General features: G+C 43.0%; 1 protein-coding gene across 9 annotated transcripts in view; it reads right to left on the bottom strand.

Annotated features, from left to right (window-relative positions):
* The window catches only part of SLC1A2 (solute carrier family 1 member 2), a 133,841-nt gene that overhangs the window by 17,728 nt on the left and 98,328 nt on the right, over window positions 1–17,785 (bottom strand). For 8 of the 9 annotated variants that reach the window (XM_065592752.1, XM_005304531.4, XM_005304533.5 and 5 more), the window contains 3 exons: window positions 13,195–13,428; window positions 9,187–9,381; window positions 4,830–4,964 (listed from right to left, as the gene is read on the bottom strand). In XM_065592752.1, coding sequence (XP_065448824.1) covers window positions 4,830–4,964; window positions 9,187–9,381; window positions 13,195–13,428 — 564 coding nt within the window. The remainder of the gene's footprint in view (window positions 1–4,829; window positions 4,965–9,186; window positions 9,382–13,194; window positions 13,429–17,785) is intronic. The other variant, XM_065592756.1, reaches the window with a different exon arrangement.

A 17,785-nucleotide genomic window follows, 5' to 3' on the forward strand; every position in this document is an offset into this window, starting at 1 on the left:
GTTCCATTCATTCTATTCTTAAAAACAATAGACCAAATTATGTTGTTGAGTACAGTGGTACAACTCCACTGAAATCAATAGGGTTGCATCAGTGTAAATAAGAGGAAAACTTGGCCCAGTAAATTATTTGTCCAACATATCGACTTCAATGTAGTCTGAAACATGAATTCTGAAAGGAAGATTGAGAAAGGGAGTCAACCTGGCTTCTGCTGAGATACAGCAAATATTTTGGAAACAGAAGGAGTATTGAAGGACACAATCTCTCTTCCGACTACCCAAAATACCTAGTAATGTCAAGATCAGAAGAATCAATACATGACTGATGGCTGGGTCAGCAGTGATCAGACAAAAAGATTCTTTCATCTGAAGAAGAAAGGATTTCTCATACTTATGTTATTTCTCTTGTAGGATCAGATCCAGCTCCCATTGACTTTTATGAGAGTTGGATCAGGCTCATAGGGTCTGACTCTGTATTCTACTCACTCCAGTATAAATCAAAGTTAGCAGCATTGGAGGCAATAAAGTTATACCACTATATGAGTGAGAGGAGAAGCAGGTCCACAAAGTGTTGTTAGGTATTATTATTAATATTAACATGTAAAAAAACATTGTCCATTCCAAGGAGCTTTCTTGACTAGGTACTCTGGATCCTAGAAAGGATCATAAAAAGGAGATTAAATAAATCCCTCAAGGTTCCCACTGACTCAAAAAGTGACATGCTTAACTTGCCTTCATCTTGTTGGCACTTAGGGGAATAGCTACTTCTATTTTTCATATTTCATTCTACTTGAGTTTACATTCTAGAAACAGACCTAAGCAATAACATTCAAATATCAACTTTCCCAAGGAATGTGGGCCTAAGCGTTTTGAATTTAGACCCATGTTACACAAGCTACAGAAAAGATTCAGATATCATGCAAACTTTATCAGTTGTGTTTCTGAATGTAGATGTCTGCTTTAGATGTTGGATCTGAGCAGTTTTCCCAATGCTTGGTACTTCTGTACCAAGGGCCCATGGTATGGCATTTGCTATGCTTGTTAGTCTCATAGTTGGAAAGTAGCCAGCTCTTGGCTACAGCTAATGATGCTGGATTCATTCCAGCTGTTGGCACATAATGCTCTCCTATTAAATGTCACCGCTGTGATTTGTTTAGTTTTAAATTAAGAAACTGCGAGAGTTATGAAAGCTTGGAACATTTGCCTGACAAAGTTCTGTGTGTCTGTCTTTCTACCCAATCTCTCTGTACAAGAGAGGGACCAATGAGGATATGATCTGATCTAGATCCAGAACCCCCTTAAGCCTCAATTTGAGGGGAGGGAGAGTCAAGGCTGAGACCCAGTCAAAACTCAGTTGGGTTTGAGTGTTCTGAAATTGTGAAAGCTGTTTTCTGTGAGATTTCAGCGTAATCCTGACAAATCAGGTGATTTTGTGATCTTTTCTTTCATCTTGAACAGTAAAAAGCTCAGAAGATGAGCCATTTTTGCAAGAATTTTTCTAATTTGACCTGAAATGCCAGGACAATTGCTATTCTTAAAAGATATCTACTGTATTGATTTGCATCCAGACAAGTTCCAGATATCAGGTTCATTATGATTGTCTGTACCTGTATCCAGGGTCGGCGCTTCCATTTAGGCGACCTAGACAGTTGCCTAGGGTGCCAGGATTTGGGGGGGCGGCATTTTGCCGCCCTCGGTGGCAATTCGGCGGCGGGGGGTCCTTCCGCGCTCCGGGTCTTCAGCGGCAATTCTGCGGCGGGTCCTTCACTCACTCCGGGACCCGCCGCCGAAGTGCCCCAAAGACCGGGAGCGCGGAAGGACCCCCCCGCCGCAGAATTGACGACGACGACCGGGAGCGCGGAAGGACCCCTGCTTAGGGCGCCAAAAACCCTGGCGCCGCTCCTGCCCGTATCCATCTCCTGTATTTATATCTATCACTCAGTCAATTAATCGATAGCCTGATTCTGATCTCACACAGAAGTTAATGGACTTACACTGGTGTAAAACTAGCATAAGTGAGGTCAGAATCAGGCTCCAAATGTTTCATTAGCTTTATCAGCATGACAAGATATACAGAACTTGCCTCCTTTTTTCCCTCATTTTCTTTCTCTCAAGCCTTGACGCTAAGGCTCTGAATTTTATCACTATGGATTGCACTGTTGCTTGTCAGGCCAAAGAACCCCAAAGCCCTCCCAGTCTGGGAGAAGGTTCCAGGCTTGTCTTTCACTTGGACACAATCCTGTAACATTCCTTTCAGATGTTCCTTCTCTGACTCTGGCCTTGTCTATGCTAGCAAGCTTCATAATTGGGATTCACCACCAGTGCAGCTCCATGGCACAGACATTTCTACTCCCATGTTGTTTAACACGCCTCTGAGCAGGGCTAGATGACAGAAAGGTAAAATTGTCTGGGCCCTGCCCACACTGTAGCTCCTGCCAGTGGAGCAGCACTTCTCATGAATTACGGCTCTAAGGTTCACTAGTGTAGGCAGGGCTTAAAATGACATTTCCCTAAAAAACCCAAACAAACCACATGCTGCATTTATACATCCTCCTTCCAGCAGCAGAACCCTATCTACTTGGCCTATTTTGAGTTCCAATGAAAACATATATTTAAAACCTGAGCATGGACCTCCTCTTGTCCTTCCGCTCCTAGCTGCAAATTCCTACGCCACTTTCCTGTTTTGAGCCATGACTTCACCAATGTATTTAAAACCACACAATATCCTCTTTTCCCTTCGCCAGCTGCCTGCTGAGCCCCACCCAGGTTCCCCGTTCTGAGCTATGATTTCACACAATTACAATATATTTTTTAAAATCATCTTTTCCCTTTGCTTGCCCCAGCTGTAAATTCCTGCCTCGTTTTCCCCTATAGATGGGACTGGAGCTGGGAACTGTTCTTAGACGCTGGTGTCTCACAGACAGGGTGATACACTGGCTGTAACTGAAGAAAACCCCTCATCTCAGATCTAGCAGATATATCACAGAAGGATGACTACAGGGGCTATGTTATGGGGTGGATTGAGATTAACAAATTTATTAGAGCATAAGCTTTCGTGGGCTACAACCCACTTCTTCGGATGCATATAGAGTGAAACATATATTGAGGATATATATACACACATACAGAGAGCATGAACAGGTGGGAGTTGTCTTACCAACTCTGAGAGGCCAATTAAGTAGGAGAAAAAAAAACTTTTGAAGTGATAATCAAGATAGCTCAGTACAGACAGTTTGATAAGAAGCAAGTGGGAGAATACTTACAAGGGAAGTATGTCACTAAAGTTTCAAAGCCAAATACTCAGCTCTGCTAAGCCCCTTCTGCATAACTCCAATGGCACAACGCATTGAAGATGCATCAATTGGGCTGCTGGGGATTCCCCTGGCATGGGGAAATCAGTAAGTGGTATAAAGCTGGCATAGCTAGTGTTACACTTCTTCCCAGCATTACTACCTGCAACCTTATAGCTTAGGCTGTGCAGTGATGTGCTGAAGCAGGAAAGGCAGTGACTGGAATGCACTGTGCTCCAGCAATTCAGGCTGATGTAAAGGTTTCTAGGGGCCTGTCACCAATCAGTGCAACTTAGAGGAGCCCTGGGATTGCTCTAAGTTGTGTTGATGGGCTGAACTGGTCCCTGGGAACTCTATGGCAAGGTGGCACAAAGATGTCTATGCCTCCAATCTAAAATGCACCTGAGGATCTGACTCTGGGTGTATTATTGTTGTTATAATTATTAAAGGGGCTTCTAAATCCCAGAGGTGAGGGACAGAAAGCTCCTGGAGAAAGGTGGAACAGGTGGATGTCTCTTGGCTGAGGATCTGCAATGGCACTGAAAGGACTCTAATCCCAAGACCCTGAGGTTGAAAGGTAGGTCAGGTTATGTTTTAGAGAATCTCCTGGTAAAAACTGACTGGGAATATCCTTCCATTTTCCAGGTTGCTGTCTCATTTCGTTTGGTTTGTGGGCTCCTTTAGGACATTCATCCTATAGTGTCTTTGTTGAGAAGAACTCTATGAAGAAACCGGATTCTATTAGGAATGTAGAGCTTGCTATGCTGGATGGATCAGTGGTCCATCACATCTGTAGCTCTATCTCCATAAGTACCTGATGCTTCAGAGAAAGGTGTAAGACTCCCATAACATAACAGACAACTATTATCATGAGGGTAGGGTGGGGGGATTTCTTCCTAACCTCAAGCAGTTGGCTGTAGCCTGAAGCATGTTCATTCTAGCTAATGTAACTGGAGATGACAATATTAATACAAATGCCCAATGCCATATAAAATCCTTCTGTTCTAGACAAGCATCACTGCAGTGTAATCCACAGACTCAGTACCCATCCCTCCATTTAGACAAGAATTATAATAAGGAAACCTAAAAGCAGAGGTGAATAACTGTTAGTGAACTATGTTTATAGTTTGGAACAACAGCTTGGAAGGTTACATATCTCTAGGGAATGTAGTAGCTTTGGCAGGAGTCTGTGAGTCAAGCCTCTTAGGGACAGGATCCTCAGCTGGTATAAATTGTCATAGCTCCATTGAAGTCAATTGTTTAAGTCAACTGATTTCAGTGTAACTATTGCAAATTACACCAGCCATAGTTTAGATCTTCCCTTTAGGTTCTATTTCTTGTTCTTATTCTGACTTAAGTGGCCCATGTCAAACCACTTCACCTATCTGTGCCTCAGTTGCTCCATCTGTACAATAGATATATTTTAGCGTGCTTTGAGATCCATGATTCTAAGATAACAGAGAAGAGTAAATCATTATTTGTTACTTGCTGTATGTACATGATGACTTCTTCGGATTGAATCATGGAGTCACTATTACTTACAAGAGCCAGTCAACAGCAACAAGCAGACTGATGTCCTGAGTAGGGAGACCCACCGCAGTAAGGATGAGAAGCATGGTGACCAGTCCTGCACTGGGTATACTGGCAGCTCCAACACTTGCTAAGGTGGCTGTCAGACTGTAAGAATAAACACAGTATTGGGTAACAACAAGGAGGGCGTGACTTTCAATGTGTACTCACTTGATCAAAACAAAAAGTTGGTTTTCACCTGGCAAGTCCCAGAAAATACAGGGCTGCATAACTACTAGAGATGGGATCAAGCCACAACTTTGAGGATTCTGTTCCTCCACCAACTCCAATTTAAGAGTGTTCAGATCGGGGGGGTTTGTTCAGACTATTATAAAGACAAAGGCAATTTGCAACATTCAGACTGTTAGCCTGGTTTTGATTTTCAACCTCCATCCCTACATTTCAGAGATGTTTGAATCCAGGGCTTTTGCCCAGATCCACCTCCACATTCCAACTGGAATTTCTGCAGTGTAGGGGCTGCAGGTTGAATTTCCAGTGCGGTTGATTAATGTTAATTTATGGAGCTTGCAGTTCATTTTGTGAGATAATAGTGTGGGGGAATTGGTTGTTATCAATAAGGAAATGGTGAAAGACCATGTATCCTACAGTCACATGCTCCAAACTCTGGGAGCTTGTGATAAACCAAGCCCAGATACAAAGCACTCTTGTTCTGGTTTGCAAAACCAACATTCAGCCAATTAGGTTTTGCGAATCCAGAGCCATGCCTGCTTTTGCTCCAATTAGTAGAATGTGAAAGTCGAGTACAGTGAATGTCTGTGCTACAAATGCTGGAAGTCTGAAAAACCAGGCTACAGCTTCAGAGACACTAGGCATTCCTTTGTAGAATGGAAAATAAATTAGGCAGCAAGGGAGCCAAGGAACAATAAAAAATATAAAAGAAGTCTCTGTCTTTCTGAAATAGATCATGCAATTTACTACTAAATTTGAGATGCAGTGGGTTCACCAAGTGCTTCCAATAAAGAGGTGGGGGAATAAGTGCCTCCATGGGGTAAATACTTGGCTACAGCCATGGTGCTAATGTGAGGACACAGCATTTTAGCCCCTACCATTTCCAGGATTATCATCTCCAAGGGGTAGGTTGCTTTGCCAGGTTTGGTTGTTGGATTAAAGCAGAAATGCCCAAAAGGGCAGATCTGAGGTGCAAAAAGGAGAATTACTAAGCCTGCCTGAGCCTGCATTTGGATCATTTGAACCTAATCCCAGCATTGCTAGTTGGGTTTGGCAGACATAAGAGAACAATCTTCTATCGATTTGCATTGCCATATCAGAACATAGTATGAGTGTCACAACACAAATGTCATCCCATCATATTGCACTGGGGAAAGAGTTGGCAGTTTTCCCATGGCTAATCCACAGGAGCACTGCTCTCTGTCAACCCCATTCAGCTCTCACACCAGCATACATCAAGAATAATTCTGGGAAGTTCAGGGGGTCAACTAAACTAGTGTACAAATGGTGCGAGATCTGAATCAGGCACAGTGAGTCAATTCTTTACAGGAGGAGCAGGAAGAATAATTTAGGTTCAAGTTCACCAAGACTTGTGGTCAACAAGTCCCAGAACTTCCTCTGGCAGCAAATATTTTATTAGCAACTCGTCTTTAAAAAGAATGTTCTTATTTCTAAAAACTAAATTGTATTATTCAAGGTCCAACTTTACAGCATCTGCCTTTGAGAGAAGCAGCCTAACCCCTTTAAAACCATATTTTACTATTGTAAGTAACCTGCAGGAGGCAAAGAACTGGAAAATATGTTGCTAATATAGTTGGGCAAGAAACACAACACTAGAAATTCCAGTGCAGGCACTTCTTTATCCTGAAAAGGGGTTAGCTAAGAGGAAGGTGGGTGGATTAGAGACACAAGGAAAAGGCAAACTTGGCAGCATTCATGTGTGGTTTGAATTATTATGATTCAAAATGTCAGGCTTAGTGCATTTGTCATATTTTCCATTGTAAATGAATTCAGCAGCAACAGTCATAACTTTGCCATTCTCTTTTTTTAGTAACAGGATCGAATATGACTTTAAATTGGATTACAGTAAAACATGCCAAAATTATACTTACCTAACTTAAATGTGTGTATTCCTTTGAGCTTCCAGATATTTCAACACAGTTCTATATGTAATGATTTGACATAATAGCAATATATCTACTGTACTCTGGGTTAATGTGAGCACACTGAGATAGAATTTAAGATCCACAGTCTACAGTCTATTTCACTGTAGTGATAGCTCAGGGGTGTCAAACTCATTTCATGTGGCAGGACTGATCCACTACCCTGCCACTTGGGTCAGCAAAAGTTATTAAAATAGAAATAGATAAATATAAACCATGTTGGTAGTTACTTACATTCACCCTTAGATTTATCTGAAGTTTCCTTTTTTTTTTTATTTGCCTTGTTGGGGTACCTATTCTCCAGCTAGCGGGTAAGCTGTCTTCAGTATCACTTCCCCTCACCCAGACATGTTCCAACTTCTCCAAGACTTGTACCTCTCTAGTGCCTCTTGAACATGACCAAGTGGTTGTACACCTGCACATGATGTTTTGCTGGATTGCTGTGCCAGAGTCTGGACTATGGGGATATGAGCTGTAGAACACACAAGTGTTTTCCTCTCTAACTCCCCTGGGTGGACCCCGCTGGAACACACTAAATGTTCTTTAGTGAGCATTGATGTCGTTCTGCTTGAAATGGTTGATATCCCTGTGTGATGGGGTGTACTCCCCACACCTGCCCTGAGAGGACTGAATTAGGCCAGGCAGACCAATTAATCAATTAAGTGGCAGACAGGAGAGATATTTAGGCTAGGAGGAAGCACTAATTGGAATCTAGGTCACCTGTGAGGGAACAGATGGGGCTTACATAAAGCCAAGAGACTGGCAATAAAAAGGAGGCTCCAGGGGGAAGAGTGGTAGTCATGCTCCTGAGGGAAGGAGGATAAGGCATCCCTAAGACCTAGAAGAGAGGGACTTGACTAGTATGAGTGGAAGTAGAGTAGGAAGTAGTCCCAGGGCAAGAGCAGTAAGGTTAGGGAAGCTGTAGACCTTGACCCTTTGGTAGAGGGACCTGGACTGGAACCTAGAGTAGAGAGCGGGCCTGAGGTCCCTTACCAACTAAGCCTGCCAGAGGGTATTGCCAGGGATAATGAACTAGCAGACTGTTTGAGTCACAGCAGGAGTGACAGGGGTAGGGTAGTGGATGTGAGGACTGTTGAATGCTGTTTGTCCAGAGATACCTGGAAAGTATCATACCCCAGAAGGGAAAACCACTTACTGCTCTGTCCAGGGGGCTGAATCACGAAGAGGAAGCAGCAGCTCCTGGAGCAAGAGAAGGGCTGCAGACAGAGTGAGGGACTGCAACTGCTGGAAAGGGGTGTTAGCTGGGCAGAACTAATCCCCAGAACAGCCTGGAGGAGGAGCAGTCAAGTGGTGAGTAGAATACCCTGTGACTCCCACCCTTGACTCTAGGAATTCAAGGGCTATATCAGTATTTGTGCCACAGCAACACTCATTGTAAATGTGGGATGGGGAGGCATATATGCCCCTCCTTCCCCTAATCAAAGGGGCTGCCTAGAACCAAACTGGTCCTAGGACAAGTTTAAAAGTGCACGAGGGCTGCTCTCATGTCTACTGGCAGAAAGCAGCTCCCAAGAAATCCCTCTGCTCATCTGGACTATGCCAGAATATGTTACGCTGCAGCCATATCTCTTTGTCACCATTGCCCCCTCACAGCCTGAAAATGCTTTACACCAAGGCCATTATTTTTATTATTAATTGGCAAAATAAGAGGGAATAACCCAAGCTAACTATATGGATACTTTTTATGGGAAAGTCTTTTTTCTATTAGTACTCGTATGGACTTTCTAAATAATTAATATCCTGTACCTAGCTTGGAGCATCCCTCTGCATTTAACTAAGTTTATTATGTTGGACAGACAAGACCATTGCTTTGCACCTCGTGTTGTCATTTACTCCTGTATAAAGTGAATTTAAAATGTTACTAACCCAGAAGTCACAAATGATGACAATACACATTGCAAGGCAGTGGAGAATCTCTTTAGGAAGTCTTACGCCCTGTGTTAATAGAGGAGGTCAGATTAGAGGATCACAATGGTTCGTTCTGGTCTTAGAACCTATGAATCAGGGCCATATCTATTTAACAGTCTTATCCACTCAATACCACTGTGAGAAGCCAAAGTCCACACATTTCACACTGTAAGAATACATAGGCATTCAGAAAGCCATCATTCCATCTTCATGCTATACAGCCTTCTAAATCAAAGACCCAGTTGTTTGCAGAAACGTATAGAACCCACCTCACAGTGACTATCTGCCCACCATCCAACACAATTCCATTCATCTGTGCTATGAAGATGGCAGCAACTGCTTCATAAAGGGCCGTCCCATCCATGTTTATTGTTGCTCCAACAGGCAGGACAAATCTTGTTACACGCTTATCAATGCCCAAGTTTTCTTCAAGACAACGGAAAGTGACAGGTAATGTACCAGCACTAAAAGTATGAGCAAAGACATGAAGAAAGACAGGGTTACGTGGTACACAATATTCTTGCACGATGGAACAAGATCAGAACTATTGCAATTTTGCGATGACCATTTCCTTTCTCAAGTCCAATATGTGCATTAAAGAACGTGCAAACCAAATAGAAGTTACTGAATTCTATGGGAAAGACGAGCACAGTGCTTAATACGTGATTTTTAGTACATCATTGCTTGAAAGCTGGCAACATTACATATTTTCCCTTCCTCTGCCAAATTTTATTGTTTTTAATCCTCCTGTGTCCATAAACCTTTTTTCAATCAAGACACACTTCAGTATTAACTGGAGGTGAGATTCTGGGTCACATAGGGGCTAGTTGGGCTCTCTATCCAATTTATGAATTAATCTTGGATTTTTTTCAAAGCACAGAGCCAAATGGCTTTTTGCGATGGGAATTCAAATCAATATTGAAGGGTCAAATCCTGCATCTCTTCAGTTGTGGAGATGTTCAGTTGTGGAGGAACCAGTGGCCTGTGCACTCCTCATTCACAGAGCTTGGGGGACAGCAAGGCTAGCGCTGAGGAACAGGTGCTTGTGTGGATCTTCCCTGCCACCCCTCTCTAGGGGGCAGAGCAGGCTGTTTCACCCGTTGGGCCTGAGTACCCTCAGCAGAGTTGTTCCATAACAACTCTTTCTGTCCAGTGAGTTGAGATCAGGGCCGCCCGGGGGGGGGGAGCAAGTTGGGCAATTTGCTCCGGGCCCCACAGGGGCCCCCACGAGAATATAGTATTCTATAGTATTGCAATTTTTTTATGGAAGGGCCACCCAAAATTGCTTTGCCCCCCGCCCCCTGAATCCTCTGGGCAGCCCTGGTTGAGATTCCTTCCTCTGCTGTCCAAGTGTGCGTAGCTCAGCTGAAGGATCTGCCTCTAAATTAATGAATCCAATTCAATTACATATATTGATGCTTTTCATTTTCAGTGCTTGACTCTGGTCCAACCCTCCACTAAATTAACTTGGTTATAGCCTGACGAGTCACTTCTGAAAAGTGAACACTGTTCTGGGGAAATTTGTTAATAGCTGAAGCATGTCTGTACCAACTTGTTTGCATACCCCCATGTGAGCTAATGGAAATTTCTCAAAGGTCATCCTGATTACTGTATCAATACTAGTTTTGGTCTGACAAGAATGTTTACTATTGCTTATAGTGAGCAGAACAAAGGGCTGAACTCACTAAAATATACTACAATAAATCCTTACTACATATTGCATATACTACCTTGCAACTTCAGTATTTAACATATTCATTACTTAGTCCCCATAGTGACTCTATGAAGTAGTACAATATAGATATCCCCATTTTACAGAAGGGTAAAATGAGATACCGAAAGATTAAGTGACTTCTTCAATATCACAGATGAAGTAAGTGTCAGAGGCCAATTTGGTGCTCGTATTCCTGGCTCCTGGTCCTGTGCTTATAATGCTAGATTGCTTTTTTCACTCACTGAGGGTTTTTTAAAAAGAACTACATGAACCTGGTAAATAGTTTCAGCCAACTCTATTCTGGCACCCGTGTGGTTTAGTTTTTACCACAGCCAATCAAATAATCATTCTGTGATGTCACACGAAGTATATATTAAAAAAACAGAATAATCTCACTTCAAGATGGGAAATGTAAGGCATATTCCCCAATGAGCTGCCTTAGTAGTCCATGTATATGGCTGTTTGCATGTATGGAGATGGCTGAATTGTGGGTCACTAACAGAGGAGTACTTCCTGTTTTTTCACTCTGCTATGGTGTGCTGGCTTCCATGACAAAGGGATTTCCATATCTTATTCCTTAGAAAGGGAAAACACAGTTTGGACACACCATTGACGTTCAATTAAATAAACTTCATTTTCTCCTACATGAGTCACATTTCACAACTTGGAGCGGAGATGAAAGTGTGTACATGGCAGTAGCCTACCTAGGGCTGCTGTAACTGACTCCCCCTGGTTTTGTCATTTACACTGAGGTGTTGCTTTGTAATTTGGAGGACAAGCAAGACTTTCCCCCTTAATTTTACTTTTTTTTTTAGCATAGGTGAATTTTGTGCTCATGAATGGTGCCAGATTGACTGCCCTGGGACTGCTAAACCCAGGGTTGAGTTCAATCCTTGAGGGGGTCACTTAGGGATCTGGGGCAAAATCAGTACTTGGTCCTGCTAGTGAAGGCAGGGGACTGGACATGATGACCTTTCAAGGTCCCTTCCAGTTCTAGGAGATAAAATAAAATAAATTAATGGAGATATCCTATTTATTTGTGTTCCCTACTTGAAACCTAGCATTGCAACTTCATTTAGAAGCAGCAATGTGAATATTGTGACAAATGTGAGACCTTGAAAACATGGAAAATCTAAAAATATTTCTATATTGAGCTGTGCCATGAGCTATGGGCAAAGGGATTACTCATAAATGTGACAGGTTTCAGTGGTATCCTGCTGATAATTGATTTATCTCATTAGACTGACCTAACACTTGGTAAAGCACCCCTATCCTTTCATGTATTTATACCTGCTCCTGTATTTTTTTACTTCATACATCTGATGAAGTGGATTCTAGCCCACAAAAGCTTATTCCTAAATAAATTTGTTAGTCTCTAAGGTGCCACAAGGACTCCTCATTTTTTTTTTTACTCAATGTGTGTCTATATTTACCTTCATGAGATGGGGATTGTATGCTAGCTGCAAGGAGGAGGGTTACTGTGCCACCCCAGGGAACTAAAATCAGTGGGGGTAACTACTGCAGATCCTGGGATAGATAAACAGCCTCAGAGAAGTACCACCTCTGGGGCAAATTGCACATACTGGATCAGACCCAGTTCAAATGGTGTGGCAGACAAGTAAAGGCTTTTAGTATAAAGGGTCAGCCTGAACTGGCTTGGGAAGCCTCACTTTGATCCTCAAACTTCCATGAAACTATAACCAAGAGGAAAAAGCCCTGCTGGAAGAGTGGGAAGGAGTGGAACTTGCCAGGGTCTCCATATGGAAGATGGGTAACATCTGGTAAGATTAGCACGCATTAAGAGTGTTTATTGTTTCGGGATATATTTCTCTAATACTTTTGCCCTAAAATAAATGTACTGTACTTCGTGAAAGCTGGCTTGTCACTAGTAAACACTGTCATAGCCTCTGGGAGAGAGTGGAACTGCAGGTGCTGGACTGAGATCAGGCTGCTGGGATAGTCACTGTGAATTGCCGGGGAACAGCAAGCCTAAATCCTTGGTCTGGAGAGAGAGGGATGTGGGTATCCACTCACAGAGAGGTTTTACTGGAGGCCTGCAATGTAAAGGGGCATGCTTGAGTAGATGACAGAGGAGGGCAGAGGTGCAGTTAACCCCAGAACTGTGACACATATGGAGCCTTGTGACAATTATGGCTCTGTACATTTCCTTTTAATAACTAATAACACTTATAGCACTTCATCCACAGACCTTAAAGTGCTTAACCAAGGTGGGTAAGTAGCATTATCCCTATTTTACAGGACAGGAAACTAAAGCACAGATGTTTTTGCACAAGTTTACACAGTGAGTCAGTGGCAGCACAGGGAACAGAAGTCAGGTCCCCTGACATTCAGCCTGGGGCCACTATCCAGCCTCTATGGCTACTATCCATACTGCCTCTCTTTTTTTCCCCCAAATAGATTAAGGTGAGCAAAAGCTGTTTACTGATTGGTATTAATGATAAAATAACTTTCTAGTGAAGGTCAGAACAGCAGCTGCATAATGTCTAAATGGCAGCTAATGAGCTGCTAAAATATAAATAAGATGGCAGTTCACATGGAGTACCTGGAAGCTGTGCCTAGAGCTGTGATCCATGCCTGGAAAATGCCAGCAAGGAATGTGAAGGGGCTTTTCCTTGTTATCACAAAGTACAGTGAAGGCAAGAAGATCCCACCGTGGATGAGAAGGCCCAGGATCACGGTTACCATGTACATTCCAAGTTGCCTAGCAACCACTTCTAAGTCCTTAATTGCAATGATTTTCCCGCAAATAAGACAGGCAATGCCAAAAGGAGAGTACCTAGGGGAAAAAAACAGAACAAACAGATGGAACTGATCCTTGCAGCATGCAGCCATAAAACCTGTGCACAAAAACATGTGGGACTATGGAGAGAGAACCAGGCTTCTAGACGGAATTCTTTGAGATGTGAAGAGGATACAGAACTAATGAATGATGATGGTTCAGTGGCTGTCCTTCATGCCTCTCTTAATTTGGTATGAGTAAAGCCTATTCAGAGGAACCTGCCATAACACCCCACTAAAAGTAATACAATACTTTAGGGGCCAAATTCTGAGGTTTTTACTCAATTTCTACTCAATTTTTTTACTCACCACCATTGAATTCAATGTATGTTTGTAGAGTAAGGCTTTGGCCCTATAGTAATATCCCATAAGCAGGTAGTAACTGTACTATACATGCAAGTGTTTTGGATCTTTACTGAAGAATACTGTATTTTGGTTATAATACTTAACTGTTATGTAGCATTTTTCATCAAGTTCAGGTTTGAATTATTTGTTGCAGATAAATGATCTGATACATCTAGCCATTTTTCCTGTGAGCCAATTTATTTTATGCTCATTGAATTGTTTCGACAAGCAGTTTTCAATCTATGGATTGTTTGTTAACTATATGCTTTGATTACTTGTGGTGTGCGACTGGTCACATAAGTTACATGGTATTACTTTTGCTCCTTGATTTTAAATGAGACTAACAATAACACATTTTGGTACTACATAATTTATAAGAACATAAGACTAGCCATACTGGGTCAGACTAAAGGTCCATATAGCCCAGTATCCTGTCGGCCGCCAGTGGCCAATGCCAGGTGCTTCAGAGGGAATGAACAGAACAGGTAATCATCAAGTAATCCATCCCATTGTCCATTCCCAGCCTCTGTTTGCCAGAAGCTGGGAATGGACAAGGACACCATCCCTGCCCATCCTGGCTAATAGCCATAGATAAATTAATGGAAGATAAACCTATCTTGTTCTTTTTTTAACCCTATTATAGTTTGGGCCTTTACAACATCCTCTGGCAAAGGGTTCCACCGACACTGCATGGTGCATTGTTCATTTATTATACTTCTAATAAATGACAAATAATGTGTATGAGGAATGCCTTCATGTCATGTGAATGTGAGTTCATACAAAGTAACATTTACTTCACCTCAGAGGAGTCAGTACAAAGCTTATATGTCACTTCCATACATTTTTACCCTCATCAGGAAGGTTTAAGTGGGACATAAATGTTGCATAGGTTTGTGCTGGGCTCCTCTGCACAGGGATAATTTAGTCCATAGTGAAAAGCCTTTCCAAAACATTCATGTAAACAAATCCCCTTTGTTGAATCTTCACAAACACTGACTAAAAGTCCTCAACAAGTTTGAAGCAAGGAGACCTTTTTCATTATAAAGAATGTTAGCAAATGCTGGTTTATGGTATTCATCTTGCTCAGCTTCTTTTTATAACATTCCTGCTGTGAGAAAACTGCACTTTTAGAGGAAGAGCAAACAATAAAATGTCCTTCCTGAATAAAATGGGAGGGGGGGGGTCTAAGTTTTCAAAAGTGGCTAGTTATTATGGGTGCCTAATTTGAGACAATTTTAAGGGATCTGAGTTTCAGAGGGCAGGAGCAAAGGGCTTTCTGAAAATTGTGCTCTTTCGGTTTTCTCTGGTGTGGCACCAATAAGAACGTCCATACTGTGTCAAACCAAAGGTCCATCTAGCCCAGTATCCTGTCTACCAACAGTGGCCCATGTCTGGTGCCCCACAGAGAGTGAACCTAACAGGTAATGATCAAGTGATCTCTCTCCTGCCATCCATCTCCACCCTCTGTCAAACAGAGGCTAGGGACACCATTCCTTACCCATCCTGGCTAATAGCCATTAATGGACTTAACCTCCATGAATTTATCTAGTTCTCTTTTAAACCCTGTTATAGTCCTAGCCTTCACAACCTCCTCAGGCAAGGAGTTCCACAGGTTGACTGTGCGCTGTGTGAAGAACTTCTTTTTATTTGTTTTAAACCTGCTGCCCATTAACTTCATTTGGTGGCCCTGAGTTTTTATATTATGGGAACAAGTAAATAACTTTTCCTTATTCACTTTCTCTACACCACTCATGATTTTATATACATCTATCATATCGACCCTTAGTCTCCTCTTTTCCAAGCTGAAAAGTCCTAACCTCTTTAATCTCTCCTCATAGGGACCCATTCCAATCCCCTAATCATTTTAGTTGCCTTTTTCTGAACTTTTTCTAATGCCAGTATATCTCTTTTGAGATGAGGAGACCATATCTGTAAGCAGTATTCAAGATGTAGGTGTACAATGGATTTATATAAGGGCAATAAGATATTCTCTGTCTTATTCTCTATCCCTTTTTTAATGATTCCTAACATCCTGTTTGCTTTTTTGTCTGCCGCTGTACACTGCGAGGATGTCTTCAGAGAACTATCAAAGATGACTCCAAGATCTCTTTCCTGATTAGTTGTAGCTAAATTAGCCCCCATCTTATTGTATGTATAGTTGGGGTTATTTTTTCCAACGTGCATTACTTTACATTTATCCACATTAAATTTCATTTGCCATTTTGTTGCCCAATCACTTAGTTTTGTGAGATCTTTTAGAAGTTCTTCACAGTCTGCTTTGGTCTTAACTATCTTGAGCAGTTTAGTATTATCTGCAAACTTTGCCACCTCACTGTTTACCCCTTTCTCCAGATCACCCAAAAAATGACACCTACCTTCACTAGTCACTTCAAAATTTAGGTGTAATATTTCAAACCATTTCACCAGTTGCTGTGCAGTCTGTTTCCTATAATATTCACCAAGATAATCCCTGTAGAGGGATATACAACATCACCACTGTAGTAAGATGAGGCCCTGAAACAAGCCTTGTATCAGAGGCCCGGAATAAGGCCCGAACTAAAGTAATGGTCAAGACTTTGCTAACATAAAGCAAAGTTAAGCTCTGAGCCAGAGGCAGGCTCTGCTCACAGAAGTTGGCAAGAAGGCGGTTGCTAATTGCATGTATACACATATCTAAAAGGTATCAAGTCCTAATAGGATGAACATGTGCCAGGATGGCACTAGAACATTCTGGTACCAGGGCCGGCTCCAGGCACCAGCCGACCAAGCACGTGCTTGGGGCGGGACCTTGGGGCAGGACGTTGCTTGATTTTTTAAAATTTTTTATTTTTATTTTTATTTTATTTTTTGGATTCGGCGGTGCGGCGCTTGGAGTGGGGGCGGGGGCTTCGGGCAGCGTGGTGCTCGGAGCGGTGGCTTCGGGCGGCGCGGTGCTGGGGGGGGCGGGGCTTCGGGTGCTGCAGTGCTCGGAGAGGGTGCGGGGGCTTCGGGTGGGGGCTTTGGGCAGCATGGAGGGCAGGGGGCAGGGCTTCGGGCGGCGCGGTGCTCGGAGGGGGGCGGGGGTTTCGGGTGGTGCTCGGGGGGCGGGGCTTCGGGCAGCGTGGTGCTCGGAGGGGGCGGGGTCTTGGGGGACGGGGGCTGGCACGGTGTGGCGCTCGGAGGGGGCGGGGCTTCGGGTGGCACGGCGCTGGGGGGCGGGGCTTCGGGTGGCATGGTGCTGGGGGGGCGGGGATTTCGGCGGCGCTCGCAGGGCGGGGGGTATGGCAGGGCGGCTCTCTTCTTTTTTGCCTGAGGCGGCAAAAAGTTAGAGTCAGCCCTGTCTGGTACGAACACGTTCCACAGAGCTAATGAGGAACAGGTTGACATGTCCTAAAGACAGGGTCAAAAGGATAATATAATGGATAGTTGTTTGTTCAAACCAACCTATACCAGGAAAGAGGCAGCACCCTAACATGTAGAGGGGTTGTATCTCAATACGTCAGGAGTGATGTGTAGCTTGTTTGTACCTGTGTATAAGAATGCATCCCTGAGTGGATGTCTTTGTCCAGCCTAGGGGGCAGTGGAGAGTCTCGCCACTGACTGAGCTGTGTCCATTGTCAGGGAGCACATATGTACTAGCAGAACTGTAGACATCTGATCTGGGGAGCTAGAGACTGTGTTTCGTTTGGCAATAAACCTGGCTGGGTGCCAGATGCCACCTGTCTTTTTAGTCTGCACATTCCTTCGTTTGACTGACAGATTTTATTATCCAATTATTTTTAGTCCTTTATGGTGGGCTTGGGAATGTTAGGCCCGGGACTATGACGGAGGAATTTAGTATTATGATTGAGCCTTAGAGGCACTCCCAAATAATGAATATATATGAATAATATGGATATGGCTATATATTTGTAGCGTATATATGTATAGTATGTATGTGTACATATGACACCACCTTATATCCAAACATAACCATGTTTTTCCAGTCTGGTGTTGAATTCTGGCCCTTTTACTGTGGTGACACAGATAGA

The sequence above is a fragment of the Chrysemys picta genome, chromosome 4 (assembly GCF_011386835.1).
Source record: "Chrysemys picta bellii isolate R12L10 chromosome 4, ASM1138683v2, whole genome shotgun sequence".
In the NCBI taxonomy this organism is placed as follows: Eukaryota; Metazoa; Chordata; order Testudines; family Emydidae; genus Chrysemys; species Chrysemys picta.